Source organism: Miniopterus natalensis, chromosome 15 (assembly GCF_054644295.1).
Source record: "Miniopterus natalensis isolate mMinNat1 chromosome 15, mMinNat1.hap1, whole genome shotgun sequence".
NCBI classification, from domain to species: Eukaryota; Metazoa; Chordata; class Mammalia; order Chiroptera; family Miniopteridae; genus Miniopterus; species Miniopterus natalensis.
Genome location: NC_142095.1, coordinates 40,451,602 through 40,469,146, shown reverse-complemented (window position 1 = coordinate 40,469,146; position 17,545 = coordinate 40,451,602). Strand labels below are relative to the sequence as shown.

At 35.1% G+C, this 17,545-nt stretch overlaps 1 protein-coding gene and 1 pseudogene across 12 annotated transcripts in view; one reads left to right on the top strand and one right to left on the bottom strand.

Moving 5' to 3' along the window:
- SLMAP (sarcolemma associated protein) overlaps positions 1-17,545 on the bottom strand; it is a 128,314-nt gene that overhangs the window by 27,812 nt on the left and 82,957 nt on the right. For 7 of the 12 annotated variants that reach the window (XM_016205510.2, XM_016205512.2, XM_016205517.2 and 4 more), the window contains exons 9-13: positions 16,866-17,003; positions 15,698-15,866; positions 15,560-15,610; positions 15,040-15,090; positions 4,307-4,366 (exon numbers count right to left, since the gene is read on the bottom strand). In XM_016205510.2, coding sequence (XP_016060996.2) covers positions 4,307-4,366; positions 15,040-15,090; positions 15,560-15,610; positions 15,698-15,866; positions 16,866-17,003 — 469 coding nt within the window. The remainder of the gene's footprint in view (positions 1-4,306; positions 4,367-15,039; positions 15,091-15,559; positions 15,611-15,697; positions 15,867-16,865; positions 17,004-17,545) is intronic. The other 5 variants (XM_016205515.2, XM_016205516.2, XM_087825046.1 and 2 more) reach the window with 1 other exon arrangement.
- Positions 12,671-12,790, top strand: LOC148091464 (small nucleolar RNA SNORA33; annotated as a pseudogene).

Sequence of the window (17,545 nt, the reverse complement as noted above, 5' to 3'; positions counted from 1 at the left end):
TAACATCACATAGTCATAAATTATTTGAAAAATTATAGTAAATATATAGTGTCTTATAATCAACTAAATTAAGACATATTTTCCATCTTGAAAGCAATCAGAAACCTACCTAAAGTCATTACTGTCAAAATGTTTAATACAATATTAAAATATAACTTATGACTATTCCATTTAAGAACACTCCTAGAATTTGTGGCCTAACTTGTAAAATGGATGATAGAGTACAAAAAGCCTTTGCTTCTTTTCTTACTGACATTTCTAGTCAAAGGTCAACTGCTGAGAAACAGGGAACTTAGATTAGAAGTGCAGTACTGACCATGAGGCCCATGGGCATCCAATCTGTTCTGGTGCATTCACAGCATACTATAATCAGACATTTCCAAATGTCCTAGTTTTGGTCACAAAGTTACAGTCTCAAATAAGGGGCAAGAACATCTAATCTATACAGATAGAAAAAGAACCACTCTGGGGGAACAGAAAGGAAAACAGAAAAATGACTCTCTTCTGATCTTGATGTTCTTGGCAATTTTATGATCAAGATATTGAGGTAAAACCAAGAGGGATATATTTTCAAAAGTATTCTTCTGGTTTAGAAGGAAATTTTATCTGTTATTTATTATTATTATTATTTAATCCTCACCTGAGGATATTTTTTCCATTGCTTTTCAGAGAGAGTGGAAGGGAGAGGTAGGGAGGAAGGGAAGGAGGGGAGAGGGCGAGAGAGAGAGGGAGGGAGGAGGGGGAGGGGGGAGAGAGAGAGAGAGAGAGAGAGAGAGAAACATTGATGTGAGACAGACACATTGATTGGTTGCCTCCTGAACACACCCCGACTGGGCCGGGGATTGAACCTGCAACTGAGGTACATGACCTTGGCCAGAATCGAACCCGGGACCCTTCAATCTGAGGGTCAATGCTCTAACCACTGAGGCAAACCAGCTAGGGAAGAACTCTTACTTTAGAGTATTAGCCAGGAAGGTAAAATTGCCTTAAAAGTTGGCCCAAACCTTTCATTAAGGTCTTACTAGAATATAAGTTCGATGAAGTCAGGGATTTTTGTCTGTTTGTTAGCTGTTATAAACCCCCCACTCTACCCCACCCAACGCACTCACTGCATAGAACAGTGCACAGTCCATAGTAGGTGCTTCAAAAAAAAAGATGACTGAAGTAAAAGAGCAAGGTTTTAGCTAATAAACTCATGGTCCACCATATTTGTGTCCTGATATTACAGTTATTATACAGAGGCAAATCAAATCTATTTATGAATGAAGCACAGGACACAACAAATGACTGGTGAGGTATCTACTTCTTTTCAAAACCCCTATTCTTCAGCTATGAAGCAGCACCCAATTTTCTAGTATAAAAAGTCATTACTGGCTAATTTTCTCTGCAGTATTTAATCATTAAGATACATGCCAGTAGTATACAGAAGGAAATGAAAAAAACAGCTACCAACATCAATACCAAAACTATTCCCAAACTGAGAAGTAGTCTACAACAAGGTGACTATTCTCACTGTCTCTTTGAGTAGACATAACGATGGATGGACAAAACAAACATGGGCCATAGACCACTTCGTATGGCACCAGAGCCAGTGCTTGGAAGCAGAGCAAGGTTAAGGACCAAGAAAGGAAAGGAAAGCTAAAATATGTGTGGATACCAGAGTGGCGCTTCCTGCTTTAGAAGCAGCATTTCACTAAATTCCCACAAACCTCTACAAGTCAATATTGCCAATCCCATTTTACAAATGAGGAAGCTGAGGTTTAAATAGCTAAAGTTAGTTGCCTGATGGCATACAGCTAGTGGTAGAACTTGAAGTTGAATCCAGGTGTCTTACCTATTCATATTCTTACTACTTTCACCCCTAAAGCAATTGTAAATATGTAATAACTACAAGCTGAGTAAGGGCTTAAACAGAAAGCATATGCAACCAGTGATTACCTTTTGCATTAAGTAAAATATCTGAAGAAAATACTATGATTGTACAGCTGATAATTGGCAATTTTTAGCAAGTGATACTTTCAATGCAGAAAAGAAAATTCCCCCAAAAACATTACCAATAAAATAAAAATAAGACAATTCCGTCAGATCCAAAAGAAAATAGTTTATAGCCAATATAAAATATTTAAAATAAAATTTATGTCAGCCATCTAGTTTGTTACAGTTATTACCTCTGCATGTTTACTCTGAGAAGTACTAGTAAAATGCTGACTGCTGACAGAAAAATTTCTGGGTATATAAAACTTGTATCTATATTATTATTTAAATGTCTTTATTGATTTCAGAGAGAGGAAGGGAGAGGGAGAGAGATAGAAACATCACTGATGAGAGTCGGTGATCGGCTGCCTCCTACACGCACCCTACTGGGGATTAAGCCCAAAACCCAGGCATGTGCCCTGGCCGGGAATCGAACCTCGATCGCCTGGATCCTAGGTTGGTGCTCAACCACTGAGCCACGCTGGCCGGGCACTATATTATTATTCTTAAAGGGTGTATTCTATTCTCTTGCATGGACTTACTTGCTATAATTTATTTAATAAATGCCCTTATTATTGAACACCTATGTTTTTCTCTTTTTGCTTTTTAAAATAACATTAAAACAGGCCTTGGCAGTGTAGCTAAATTAGCTAGAGTGTTGTCTCAATACACCAAGGTTATGGGTTCAATCCCTGGTCAGGGCACATACAATAATCACCCAATGAATGCATAAATAAGTGGAACAACAAATTGATCTCTCTCTCTCTCTCTCCACTTCTCTCTAAAAATAAAAATCAATTAAAAAAACAACCAAAAACCAAAAAAAGTAACACTAACAAATGCCCTTGCACATTTGTTCAATTTTTTTCCTTAAGATAAAAACCCAGAAGTGGAACTGCTAGATCTAAGAGCATGCTCTTAAGATATAACTTTGGGTGGGGGCACACAGTGCAATATACAGATCTTATAACATTGAAAACCCACATCAGAAGCCAGTATGTTCATATTAACCATTGTCACCCCCCAAAACATAATTTTTTTTAATGAAAGCATGCTCTTTAAAATTTTCAATACATATTTTCTAGCCAGGTTTCAAAAGGAAATCAGTAGGATTGCACAAACTTTTTTCAAAAACGACATCACATAATTTCGAACAAATATAGTCTAATTCAGAATGCATTAAAAAGAAGCATCAAGATACTTTTCTTTAATTAAAGAAGCACTGATTTTTTCCCCCCCTAAGGCTCTACTTCCACTTCAAAGTGTTGGCTATTCAACCAACTAATCTGAATAGGTATTTAGGTGGTGAAGTAAAAGCTATTTTAAAGTCTGTTCTCATCTCACTTTAATAAGATGAAATAAATTGCCATATGTACTAAAAATAGTTCACTGTTCTGAAACTCAATGCCTGCTTGCCAGAACAATATTAGTGATGAATATTCTATGCATTCTTTCCCCAAATATGGCATCTGCCATGCACAAAATTCAGAATGGAAGCTACCAGATATTTGAAATAACACTATCCTTTTAAATATTTATAAAAGCCAAATAGATCCAATTATTTTCATTAAATAGAATATACTGAAATTGAGTATTCCAAACTTTTATCACTAATTGTTTTAATTGACCAAAATGATTGGGGATCTAGCTTTAGGTTTTATGCTGGTATGTTCTGATAAAAGTCCTGGAATAATAAGAAGCATATCCCATCTAATATGCCAAATTTCCCTATGCACAAAAGTGCCTTGACAATACCATGCTTTAAAACTCACTTTTCTTCTCTAAGTCTGACAATTGTAACAGAAAAGAATTAACAGAATAAACTACTTCAGGCAATTATAGGACTATCATTATAAAGTATAAGAAGATTCTACATATCCACTTTTGTTCAAATTAAATTGAGATACCAAAAAATGAAAAAAATACGATCATAAGAAATGTTAAAGGTATACACTATCCCCCCAAAAAGGAACTGCAAATATTTTTGACTTGCTGTTTCAAATAAGATTTACACTGTGTTCGATTAAAAATTAGAGTTCAAAGCTGAAGTGAAAGAGATCGCAAAAAATCTTTAATACCTAAAGAAACCTACTCTAAGCATTTAAAAACACACACATATACCCTTTTAAAAAGAAACTTGCCAATTAAGATATACTTCTTAAAACAGAACTCCAACTATTTTATATTATTATATGACACAATTACAGGACTGCCATTTTGTGAGCTATAAGAAATAAACTGATTGTTAAAATGCTATGACCTTGAAAATGTACACTAACCTTCATTATCCAAGAGTTGTCAAACCCACAGAAAAATCCCACAGAACACAAACCTTTTGAAAGCTTTGTTTCTTCAACCACTTTGGTTAGATGCCCCTCAACGATCAGCTTCTCTGCCAAAGAAAATAAAAGTTACTATCCAAGCCCAAACCGAGTAGCAGTTCCCTGAGTAGGGCAGTGCAACACATTCCATGACCAAATTTAAAGATGATAACATTACTCCCGTGACTAGGCTCGAACAAGAACTAGACCCTGGATGGAGATGTAAGAGAGCTCGAACTATAATGGAGCAATCAGATTAATGCAGAAATCTGGGGAGAGAGGAACAATTTGCCTTTTATTTTCATTAGTTTTCACCTTATTTTAAAAGCTTAGCACTTTTTTTTTTTAAAGTAGTCAGAACAAACAAAGCAACTCTTTTTAAATCAAGGATATTAAGTTGAAATAAAGAAATTCTGAGAAGGTATTTTTTTTAAATAAGAAGTAATACAAATTATGTTATACCAATAGTTTACTTTTCCCTATTGGTTCCATTCAGCAGAGATGCCTATATAACATTTTTCAGTAAAATGAATCATTTTAGAAGAGTTAACTATTTAAATAAATAAACTTTTTGTTTTGTTTTGTGGGGGATTCTCTGTAAATGTGTAATACAACTACTTTATAATTTAAAGTCAGATTTTCATATTCTGCATTTCACTGAGGAGGGTAATATATCTATCCTGTACATCCCCTTACATCAATGACGAGAAAGTCACTGATCGGCTGCCTCCTGCACACCCCTGACTGGGGATCGAGCCTGCAACCCAGGGCATGTGCCCTGACAGGGAATCGAACCCCGATCGCCTGGATCCTAGGTCAACGCTCAACCGCTGAGCCACGCCTGGCCGGGCTGGTCCTTTATTTTTTTCAGAGCATTTTTATTGTTCTAAAACTCCAATTTCAGATCTGCCTTGGGTTTTCACACCGTTTCTCTCTCACCGACTCTTTCCCCAGATACATGTACAACTCACTCAGTTTTGTACTATCTCTCTTCAAATTCCTCATACTACCTTTGTTGCTCCCTACTGCATTATATTCTTTCATTTTTCTTTAGTGGACTCATCATTACCTAACATATTATTTTATTAGTTTCTGACTCTTCAAGGAAATGTAAACCCATGAAGGTAAAGCTTTCTTTGTCTTGTTCATTTCTATACCCACAACAGCTAAATTAATGCCTGGTATATACACAGTAAATGTTTAATAAATATTTGGTGAATAAATGAATTGGCATCTATTCTTAAAGGGATCAAACTTGGAAAAATTATTTGAATGTTTTCTAAAACTAAGGATTAAATACATATAAAAAGTTTTGAATAGTACTAGTATATAAGTGCTAAATAATAATTATCTGCTGCTACTATCACTACTGAAATTATATAAAGTTATATTTATTATCAAATCTGGTGAAATGTTAGTGGCCCATGATTAAAAAAGAAAAAATACTGTTTTTTAAAAAGTTTCTAATCACTGGTTCACAAAATTGGGGTGCAGTCCACAAGCTCTTTAGGAGTACTAAAAGTCAGAGACCTCCCAGGGACGCAAATGAGAATTTCCATGTAATGATAACTAGAGGTCTTAAAAGAGCTATTTAGCTTGGCACAAATGGAAGATAAAACAGAGGATTTTCTTTCTTTTTGAAAACTCCCTAGTTTGCCAGGACGCAAATGAGAATTTCCATGTAATGATAACTAGAGGTCTTAAAAGAGCTATTTACCTTGGCACAAATGGAAGGTAAAACAGAGGATTTTCTTTCTTTTTGAAAACTCCCTAGTTTGCCCGGCCGGGCGTGGCTCAGCGGTTAAGCGTCAACCTAGGATCCAGGCGATTGGGGTTCGATTCCCGGTCAGGGCACATGCCTGGGTTGCGGGCTTGATCAATGACTCTCTCATCATTGATATTTCTATCTCTCTCTCTCCCTCTCCTTTCCTCTCTCTGAAATCAATAAAGATATATTAAAAAAAAAAAAAAAAAAGAAAACTCCCTAGTTTTTAGGGATACTCTAGAGAGACAATTATTCATTTTTTCCTATTTTAAAACCATACTGTGAAAACAACACACAAAAAGAGGCATAAAACACAAAAGTACAGGTTAATAAACCTTTTTAAAGCATATGTCTGTATGATTACATCCCAAATCAAGAAACAGAACTTAACCACCACTCCTCAAAGCCTTTTACATTCCCCTTTCCAATCCTGACTTTCATGGTATTATATTTCTTGCATTTCTTTATAGTCACAATACCTAAATATGCATTGCTAAATAATACAATGTAATTTTAGTAGTTTTGAACTTTATATAAACGGAATACTACAGTATATAGTCTGTTGTTTCAGGATTCTTTCATCTAATATACCTCAGTGTATTTATCCACTTGACTACTAAGGTCTTTTGGGTTGTTTTGAAGTGCTGCAAATAATGTGGCTGTGAAAATTCTTAAATTTGTACTAGATATATATGTGCAGGCATTTCTGTTGAGAACCTACCAAGAAGTAGAACTGATGAGTATAAGTTTGACATTTGAGAACCATCACCTAAACACTTAGTCAGAAAACATAATGGAGTTGCAAAAACTATCAGAACCGAATTTATTTCCTGATTGATAAAAATAAATCATGCACTAACTACACTACTTTGCACACTAAATAAAAATTAGAAACAATGCATTCAAAAGAGGCTTCAGTGGAGCAAGGGTGTGCCTAGACTGGATTAAACCTTAAAGCTAAAAAGCCACTTCTTTCACATGACAGCTTGAAAGCAGAAAATAAACAATACTGACTGTTGATGTCAGCTGCCTAGGGATAGAGAGAATAGATGAATATAAAAGAACTACATAATCTTCTGTTGTAACTGCCAACCTGGAAAATATTTCTAAATCTCAAAGATAGGTTTTATATAATGTTATGAGTAGGGGGTCAAAATAATGTGCTTGAGACCAAATTTTAAAATGGCATCCGTACTGGTAATAAAAAAGTTAATCTCGCCCTAACCAGTTTGGCTCAGTGGTTAGAGCATCAGCCCTTGAACTGAAGGGTCCCGGGTTCAGTTCCAGCCAAGGGCACATACCTTGGTTGCAGGCTTGATCCCTGGCCTCTGGTCAGGGTGCATGTAGGAGGCAACCAACGTATCTCTCATATGATGCTTTCACTATCTTGTGAAAGGGGATAAAAAGTCACAATTTATTTCCCTTCAGAGAGTAGCAGTTCACAAAGTAGAAACAGAGCTATAGAAAACAAGTTACTTCAATGACCCTTGCCCTGAGAGTAAGTTTTCTACCTACCAGTTAACATGTGTGCCAGACATTACTTAGTGTTTAGTAAATATTATCTCATTTAATTCTCATACAATCCTATGAAGTAGGTACTACCATCCCACTTCATTGTTTTTATTTTTTTAAATTCTCACCCTAGTTCAATTTCATTTTTAAAGAGAGGGGAAGGGGAGGAGAGAAACATCAATCAGTTGCCTCCCCAAAGCGTCTCAACCGCAGCCAGGGATCGAACTGGCAACCTAGGTATGTGCCCTAACTGGGAATCGATCTGAAACCCTTTGGTGTATGGGACAACACTCCTACCAATTGAGCCACACCAGCCAGTGCTATCCCATTTGATAAATGAGGAAACTGAGGTATAAGAGGTCATACTGCCTGGAGTCATATTGCCAGTGAGGGAGCAAATCAGAATTCACATCAAGATCCCTATGATCCTGTCCTGGTAAATGTGGCTAAGTGGTTAGAGCATTGGTCCATGCACCAAAGTGTCAAGGGTTCAATTCCTGGTCAAGGGCACATAACTGGGCTTCAGGTTGGATCCCTGGCTCCAGTTGAGGCCCATCCACGTAGGCAACCAATTGATGTTTCTCTCTCTCTTTCCCTCCCTCCCTCCTTCCCACCCTCTCTCTCTAAAAATCAATGGAAAAAATATCCTGGGGTGAGGATTAAAAATAAAAGATGCCCATGATCCTATTCTAAACATCATAAATGAAAATGAGCTGAAGTCATCTAACAGGTCATTAAAGGGAAATACCGCAAAGAAATCGACATTAGAATTAACATCAAGATACAATCAAAGCAAATATAAACAATCAGCATTCAACATCAAACCAACAATGTATTTCCCTTCAGAGAGCAGCAGTTCACAGAGCAGAAACAGAGCTACAGAACCTTACAGGGGAGGTCCTGTGAGTTTGCTATTTTAATAATGTATATTTTACAAGGTTATTTGTTTCTACAGCAAAATAAAATTAATTAAAGCAATTCTTGCTACAGAAGATAGCCTGCATTTGTATAAAACAATTCCAGAAGCTACCTGTCCTAAAACCTAAGGATGAGGAAGAGTAAATGAGACAAAACACTGGAATTCAAGGACAGACTGAAAACTAAGTGAAATGGACCAATTTTAAGAATACAGAAACAGATTTTTTCTTTAAAAAGGAACAATCTACATACCAAAACACTGTTGCCATGAATTTTAAGACTATCTTCTGTGTAGTTATATTGGGAGGAAATCTGGTAGAAATGTTAGAAAGGCAGCTCCCTGGGGAAATGATTGGTGTAAGTAAACAACAAACAAAAGCCCTCCAATATCCTAGACTGGACAACTACTCTAAGAATAAAGAAACAGAAAATTAGTAAGATCTAGTTTAAACAGGAGTTTTCTTATAATGAGGACGTAAACTAATACGAGTAGGGAGGGAACCACACAAAGTGTTTTCTATTCTTTGCCATAAATAAAGTGCTTAGGCTTAGGGAAGTAAAAGTTTAAAAAATGAAAAATTTAAAATCTGTTTCAAGTAGAATATGTAATCAGAATAATCCAGATTGTTCAGAGAGGCTGATTTCATAGTGATGAAAAGTAAACAATCACAAGAGCAACACCGCTTCAAAGCATTCATCACTCCAAATAAGGCAATTTCTATGTGAGAGCAAAGCCCTGAAGGAAGGGAGGAGGGAATGAGAGAAGCATACACAGATAGTGACTGTGCTTTCAAAATGGAGTGGGAGGCAGGAAGACAATTTTTTAAAAATCAGGAAAAACCCAGTAAGACATGAAATATTAAGAGAATTAGATAAACTCTTGCCTAATAATAATAAAAACCATTAAATCTCCTAATAAGCACAGATTAAGAATTCAAAGATGAAGGGGGGGTGGAGGTGGAAGAAGGCAGAGGGGATAAATGGTGATGAAAAATAAATAAATAAATAAATAAATTTTTTAAAAAAGAACTCAAAAGACATGAGGTTTATTTCAGGGCACTTTTTAACCACCATCAAAAGGGAGATGCCCTTGGGAGAGGGCACGATTTATCTCTACAAAGCAGCCCTCAGAGGAAAGTTCCTCTGGCATCTAGCAATGATGCCTCTGCCCTCTCCTGGACAGAGTAGTGAGAGAAATCAAAGGAGAGGCAGCTATCCAAGAGAGGGTTGTCTTTCACTCTGTGCCCAGGAAGTGATGGCAGGTCTCCATGCCCTTAGATTCTCCCCCTTTTTTCTTTTATCTTTTCACTCGGCATACAAGCTAAGCAAGTGACAGAGTTCAAAAATATGTATGAAACAGATTTTGAGACGCACAATTTAACTGAGAAAGCATCTTCAGCAGAACACAAAAAGTCTCAACACATTAAGTTTCACAGTAAACTTGGGTAACTAAAATTTGCAGGGAGCACAGAATGTGGAGTTCTCCTTAAACCAACCTTCATGCCCGAAACTCCAAAGGAGGAAATATTGCTAGGGCTTTTTAGCAAGTTTTACTAAACTTACTGTTAATTATAGATTTTATGTGGTGTATTTTTACATAGAAAATTTACTTCACAGTTCTGGAATTATGCAAAAGGTTATATTTAAATCTGTTCAAATCTAATCTCTTTGCCTGGGATTAAAAGCTTTTCTCCTAAAAAAGAATAAAAAGAAACACAGTGTGTTTTACCATAAAAGGAAAACAAATCAAAATGTGTCCCAACTCACTTAATTTCCTCAAAATCACTTTATAATGGAGAGAATCACCAACCACACCATCTCTTATGGATTCATACACATAAACAGAAAAAAAAACCCACCTCTACATAAATTAAAAATAGACAAGCAGAATCCTACGGAAGTGAACTATTTGCTTTCTAGTTTTTAAAACTCAGGAACCAAACAGATTCATATAATGGGCTACCTCAACCTATACTGAACCTACACTACAGTCCAAACTCTCACTATTTGCACTTAGGGACCAAATGGGTTCAAATGTCCAGAAATACTTATTTTCCCCCACTTGCACTACCTTCGTTGGTTCATTCTTTGTCCACAAGAACAGGAATTGATATTCTTATCCATCCCCCAACCCACATTTAGCATTTTCCCATGCCATTACATAGTCCTCGGAAACATTTTATTGGTTAATATCTCCATTGAGGGGATTGCTGTAATTTACATAATTTCTGCTCTACCTCTGAATGTTTATTTGGTCCATTTTAAAATTTTGTTCTACATTAGAACTATAGCTAAATATTCTACACATTTTATAATATTTTAAATGATTTTTGCAAATTGTAACTTAGTAAAACATTATTTTGATAGTTCTGTTCTTATTTCTTTGTGCTCAAAATAAAAATAACATTAAAAAACGGTCATATGTAATAAAACTAAGTATAAAATCCTTCTTCTAAAGATTTATATTTTAGCCCGGTCGGGCGTGGCTCGGTGGTTGAGCGTCGACCTAGGATCCTGGCGATTGGGGTTCAATTCCTGGTCAGGGCACATGCACGGGTTGCGGGCTCGATCCCCAGTCAGGGGCATGCAGGAGGCAGTCAATCAATGACTCTCTCATCACTGATGTTTCTATCTGTCTCTCTCTCTCCTTTCCTCTCTCTGAAATCAATAAAGATATATTTTTAAAAAAAGAGCTTTGTATTTTATATTATATATTCTGCTCTTAGTTGGTTTCAGTGGGTACCAATTATTTTGCCCCAAATACCTGTGCCAATTTCCTATAAAAGTGAGATTTAGTAATCAAAAGATAAAAAGATGCACTTATTTTTGCTTTATAAAAATTCACCACTCTGTAAAGACCCTTTTTCTCTTCTCTTACATCTCCACCCACCTCACCCCTCTTCATCTCAATTTTGCTTGAGAGGCAAAGTTGAGATGATCACTCGCCAGCCTCTCTGGACATCCTTACTGATAGCCTTCTTCACTTTCATACTCAAATCTGCCATTGTTCTTTAGTTACACGAGTGCAGAGCCTCCAGTCTAATCACCATCAGTATAAGACAAAAACATGGGAAGAAAGCTTGATAAATGTTTTAGAGACCAATGAATTATGTGCTTAGAACGAAGATATAATATAGCCCCCAAAAGAAAAAGAAAAAAAACTAACTGCAACAGAAATCTGAAATTTAAAAAAAGTCTAATAAATAGCATTCACCAATTGGAGCCAAAAATCCAAAATGGGAGCCCTCAATTCAATAGTAATTACTATGATAAAAAAATTGTTTTACATAAATCCTATCTAAGCTATAACATTTTTAGAACTCAAACTATACAAACATCACTGTTAAATATAAAAACTCATTTGAAACCAAATTTTAACCTAAGGACTTTATAAATCTTATTTGAAACCAAATTTCAAACTAACATCACAGGACTTTAGAAGACACTAATGCAGGACATCCCACCATCAACCACCAAGACAAAAATCACCCTTTTATCTACTCTGACTTTAATATCAGGACTCTACATTAAAATGTTTACTATACCAGGTAAGATAAAATACAAGATTAATATGAAAAGATAAGTATATGTGTTCCTTCCACAAAGGCATCTCCTGAGACGCATGAGAGAAATGTCTTTCAGATAATATATGTAAAGGATTTGGACCCTGGCACTTTTAATACTCCATTGAATTCTGGCCCTTGGGAACTCACTTTGCCAAAACTATAAAAGATGTCACTGATAATCCAAAAGGAGTGGAGGGTGGGGTGGTAGCATGTCTATGATACTAAATAGGGTTGTAGGAATATAAAGAAAAAGACAGATACAGACACATAATAGAGAACCACGATACTAAAAATGTGTTTTATTTATCCATATGAGTTTTCTATGAATTTTTATTTTCTATACCTGTGTTGTCCAATATAGTAGCCATTAGTTACATGTGACTACTGAGCCCTTAAAAACTGAGACGTGCTGTAAGTGTAAAATATTGACTGATTTCAAAAACTTATTAAGGAAAAAAGAATGTGAAATACTTCATTTATAATTCGTTAATATTGACTACATGTTAAAATAACATTTTGGATATAGTGAGTTAAATTAACCATATTACTAAAATACATTATTAAAATTTTACCTGTTTCTTTTTATATTTTCAATGTAGTAATGAAAATTTTTTAAATTATGTATGTGGCTCTCATGTTTCTGCAGAAATTTAGACAAAGCTGGCAAAAGTAAAGCCATATTACGAGCCTTAAAGACACTGAAGTTATTAAGGTCCCTGAAAATGGCTATAAGGAAGAAAAATTAAGTATTAGTGCTTTTCTATACCCTCTGAAATATATTCAAATTATGCTTATTAGATAAGATTTTAATATTTACAGTACAAACCTGTATTTATAACAGCTATGTTAGATTTCTTTTCAAAAATGGGGTTTATTGGAGAAGTTTTAATCTTAACATCTCCGGGCATTTCTGAAATATTTTCTTACATCTATACTTGGTTGTCTTTCTACTATTTAAAGAGTAACTTTAGTTAAAATCATGTCTGATAGCCTATGATGGCTATGGACTTTGGTAATATTGGAATACTTGATAACTAGTTTGTTATTTTATCACAAATGATTCAGAATAGATCCATCTTATTCCAAAATCCACTCTGTAACTAAATCTGGTGTAATGAAGCTTTTGTGCATATCCAGATATTTACTACTCACTTTCTTTAAAGATATTCTATTAGTCACTCTCGAACTACTCAATTAATTACCACTCAAAAAACAAATACACCAGCAGGAAAAAATAATTATAGCAAGGAATACCTTAAAGTATCAAAAATATCTTATTCAGTCTTAAATCAAGGAGCTGTCTACAACTATTTTCATATAAACCTATTAGACCTGGCAAACAAATTTAAGCAGTAATTTGACAACTCTAAATAGAATAAAGATCATTCGGTATATATAAAAGGATTCTCTTAATTGAAGGAACAGAATGGTCCCAGCTTGAGTTTATGCTAATATTAGTAAATGCATGCTCAAGTCAAAAGGGTAATGGAGTTGAATAAGAAGTGTGCATGTCCGAAAGAGAATAAAAACCCAAAATAAGAATAGAAAACATAAGTTCATTTAAGGATGACAAGCATTTAGAAGATGATAAGTCATTTTACATTTGTTTGCTAAATATACCTAAGAAACAGAAATTAGTACAATGAATATAAACTACACCTTTTTTTTTTAAATATATCTTTATTGATTTCAGAGAGAGGAAAGGAGATGGAGAGAGAGAGCTAGAAACATCAATGATGAAAGAGTCATTGATCGGCTGCAGCCCGCAACCCGGGCATGTGCCCTGACCGGGAATTGAACCCTGATCGCCTGGATCCTAGGTCGACGCTCAACCGCTGAGCCACGCCCGGTCGGGCTAAACTGCACCTTTAAAAATTCTCAAATTGAAACTCAAACTGGATTTGACATTTAAAAGGTCAATGTATTTTACAAAACATATGTAAAATAGTAAAATAACAACGATTAATGAAACTTTTTTAAAATTTAGAGTTTCAATAAATTCATTACATATTCAATATTAGGTCTTGACCTTGCAGCTTACATATAACATGATGACCTGAACCTATTTTGCCAGTACTTGATTAAAAACAAACCAACCAAACAAAAACAAAACGAAGTACCTCCTAACTTTATCAGAGTTTGGTTGTTGCCCAACAACTATAAAGATATCCCCTCATACAGGGAAAAATATTTAATAAAAAGTTCTGGGTATCAACTTTGATATCTTCCACTAACTTCTGCATAAAAACTGAGCTGAGAAGCACACAGATTTGCAAACACAGAAAACAGTTTTATTCATTCTGTACTCCAAGCATCTAATGCAGAATCTGACACATATTCAGTATTCAAATGAATGTTAGGTAGATGGGAAGGAAGGAGTGAGTTGGTATATTTGTGAATGAAGGAATTTTGAAGGTGCTGGGTAAAAGTACCCCATGTAGTAGTAGGAAAACGAATAGTGGCTATATATTTTTGGCAAGAGATAACCCAAACCATCCAGAAAGATCATAATACCAAGAACTAATAAAGACTTTTTCAGATGGCAGAAATGACTGACCCTGCTTTCTCTGATCTATGAAGCAAATGAACTGAAAAAAGCAATTTCTATGACATGTCCAAGGGCTCAATGGGCTGTTAAATAAACTCTTGGGTGGGGCACAAACATTAAAAATGGGGGCCAATTACCCCCAGGAAGCAGTACTTGATAGAAGAAAACAATAGTATAGTTCTTTGAAAAGTGTAGTGGGGGAAAAGTTATATTATTTTCTTATTATTTGAATAATTGCAATTTCCATTTAACAAAGGATACCCAACCACAGATTATAGCATTAAGAATTACGAACAAAACAAAGAAATTGAACGGTCTATGAACAGCATGTGTTTTCATTCCAAACACTTAAAACCTTAAACCCCTGACCTCTCTATCCTACTTAAATAGTAAAAAGATATCATGAAAGAAAAATATTTAAGTTTTTTACACTACCTTTTCCTGTGCTCCCATTTATTTTAGGTAAGAAGTCATCAACTTGTATCCCTAGGATTAAGACAGTGTGTCATTGCCTGATCAAAGAAAGGATTACTTTAAAACTGATCTCAAGAGTAACCATGGCATTTTGTATTCCTACTAACACTTTAAATTTATTTTTATAAGTAGTGTTCAACTTGCCATCTTCTATCAACTGAGAGAAAAGGTTTAGTAGTCTTCCAATGAACCTCAAAAAGAAAAAAAAAGGGATCCTGCTATTTATGTATTTTTCTCATTTAAGTATCTCTAAGTGAAATGTCTCAGATACAGAAATTTCATTCATCTCAAAGGATTAAACAATGGTGCCCACTGGTGGCAATCAAGCATATTTTTAAAGGAAATTTTATGAAAGAGTGTAGATAGTTTATATCTAATATGTAAAATATCACTCTTAAAGAAAATAAGCAGCCAATGTGAGACAGTAAACATCAAAAGTTTAATCATAAAATTCAGCTTTAAGAAATTTGATGACACCTACCTAAGCTGTTGTATTCTTTAAGAGTTTTCTCTTGAAGATGTTCTAACCGTACTGTAAATAAAAGTCCAAGAAAAAGATATTTCACAGATAAAAAGAAAAAAAATCAAATTAAATCGATTTCTGGATAAGCTAATTTACCTTGTAAAGCTGTTAGCCTTTCATTGGTGAAGTCATTATCAGCTTGCAAAGCTTCTATTTTTGCCTGGAGCTCCTGTTCTTTTTCCTCCATTTCATCTATTTTATGTTGTAATTCTTTTTTCTCCGCTTGTCCTTTCTGTTGGATTTCCTCTTGTTTTCCCTCTGCTACCTGTTAAGAAAGAAACAGAAAATTCAGTTATTTAATAAAACCTTATTTTAAGAAACCTAAAGCAGAACTGGTAAGGAGAATATTCAATATTATAGAACATATTTGTAAATATCAAAATGATGTCAAAAGTGATGGCAATGGGGTCATGCCTCCATATCACCTAGGAGAAAAAAACTTGTAGCAAGCAAGCAGGCTCCACACATAGAAATAAAGTGGTCAAAATGAAAAACAGACTTTTAAAGAGGGAAGTAAGGTTTTCCATGTAATTACTATTGCTGCAATTAGTTTATAAGTTCTAAAATATAACTCATTCTGAACTTTTAAACAAAACTACGTTTAGCCAAAGAAATGATAGTTACAAGCACTTTTCAAAACAGCCTCCTTTTAACAAGACCAACAAGGGCTATGCTCTCGTCTTCTCCAACAAATGTATCTCTTCTAGCCACTCAATCAATGGTTTGAATGATAAAAAGACAGGTCTTCACGACCTCAGTTATAGCATTTTAAAGGACCAGCTTGCCATTGCCTATGGTCTGGTCTGTCCTCATCCTACATGTCCTATAGCTACAGAGAGCTGAAGCTGAAGCAGAGTCAAAAGCATCCCTAGGAAGCTACAGGGTTCAAAGAGGTCACTCCAAGGTTCTCTCTGGGCTTGGTTCAGCACTAACAGGTGGGTCCTATCTTTGGGACTGCCTAAAGATAAGTACATTCAAATTAAAAAAGGAAAGTCTGAGTATCTGAGTATCTTGGGTTTTGTTGCCTACTGTGAAGTACTGACTATTTCCATCCAGAGGAACTATGCCAACTTTTATAGACTTTCAATTATCTATGGCAATGGGGTTTGGGTTAAATGGAATATAAGCACCTTATTTTTACTGTAAATTTCAACCACTACCAAATTTTACATCAGCAACTGTTCAACAATACCTAAATTCTTAAGCTATCCAGTGTGTTAGGGCCAATTAACTTAATATACTTTCAGGTTGAGTAAATACATACCTTCAATTTATCAGATAAATCTTTAATCTCATTAACTGCTCCATTATATTTATTGGCTAATTCTCTTAATTCTTCCTGAGTTCGTTCATTCATTTCCTTCAGGTGGGTACATTCATCTTCAGTATTACTCAGACTTCGCTGCAATTCAAGTTTACAGGCAAATGATTTAGAATTCATGTACATTCTAAATTCAATTTATAAAAAGCGTAACTCTGTGGGCTGTTCTAAATCAACATCTGCCCTGAACTTCATGTAAGTCTGAGTTAAATAACAAGGATTTCAACTTACTCCAGGTACATGCTAAAACAGAAAATACAACTATGAATTTTCAAAAACACCACAAGACAGGGACAGGAGAAGAGAATGCTACCACTATTTAATTATACTTTTAAAAGGCTATTGAGTATGACTTTTATTTGGTCTTGAAAATATTTTAAGCCTATCAATTCCTGAAAGCAAGTTTAATAACATGCAGTAATCAACTTAATAAGAAAATTATAAAACAGCTAGCAACTTTCTTCCCTTGCATGTCAAGTTATTGGCATGACAGTGAACCAGTCACTGTAAGATGGGGCTATTACAGAAACTATCCCTATATGAAGGTATGTTTACTATATAGTACAATGGGCATTTTAACTAAATCCAGTAACAGATAACTTCTGTGGTAATTTTACATTGGT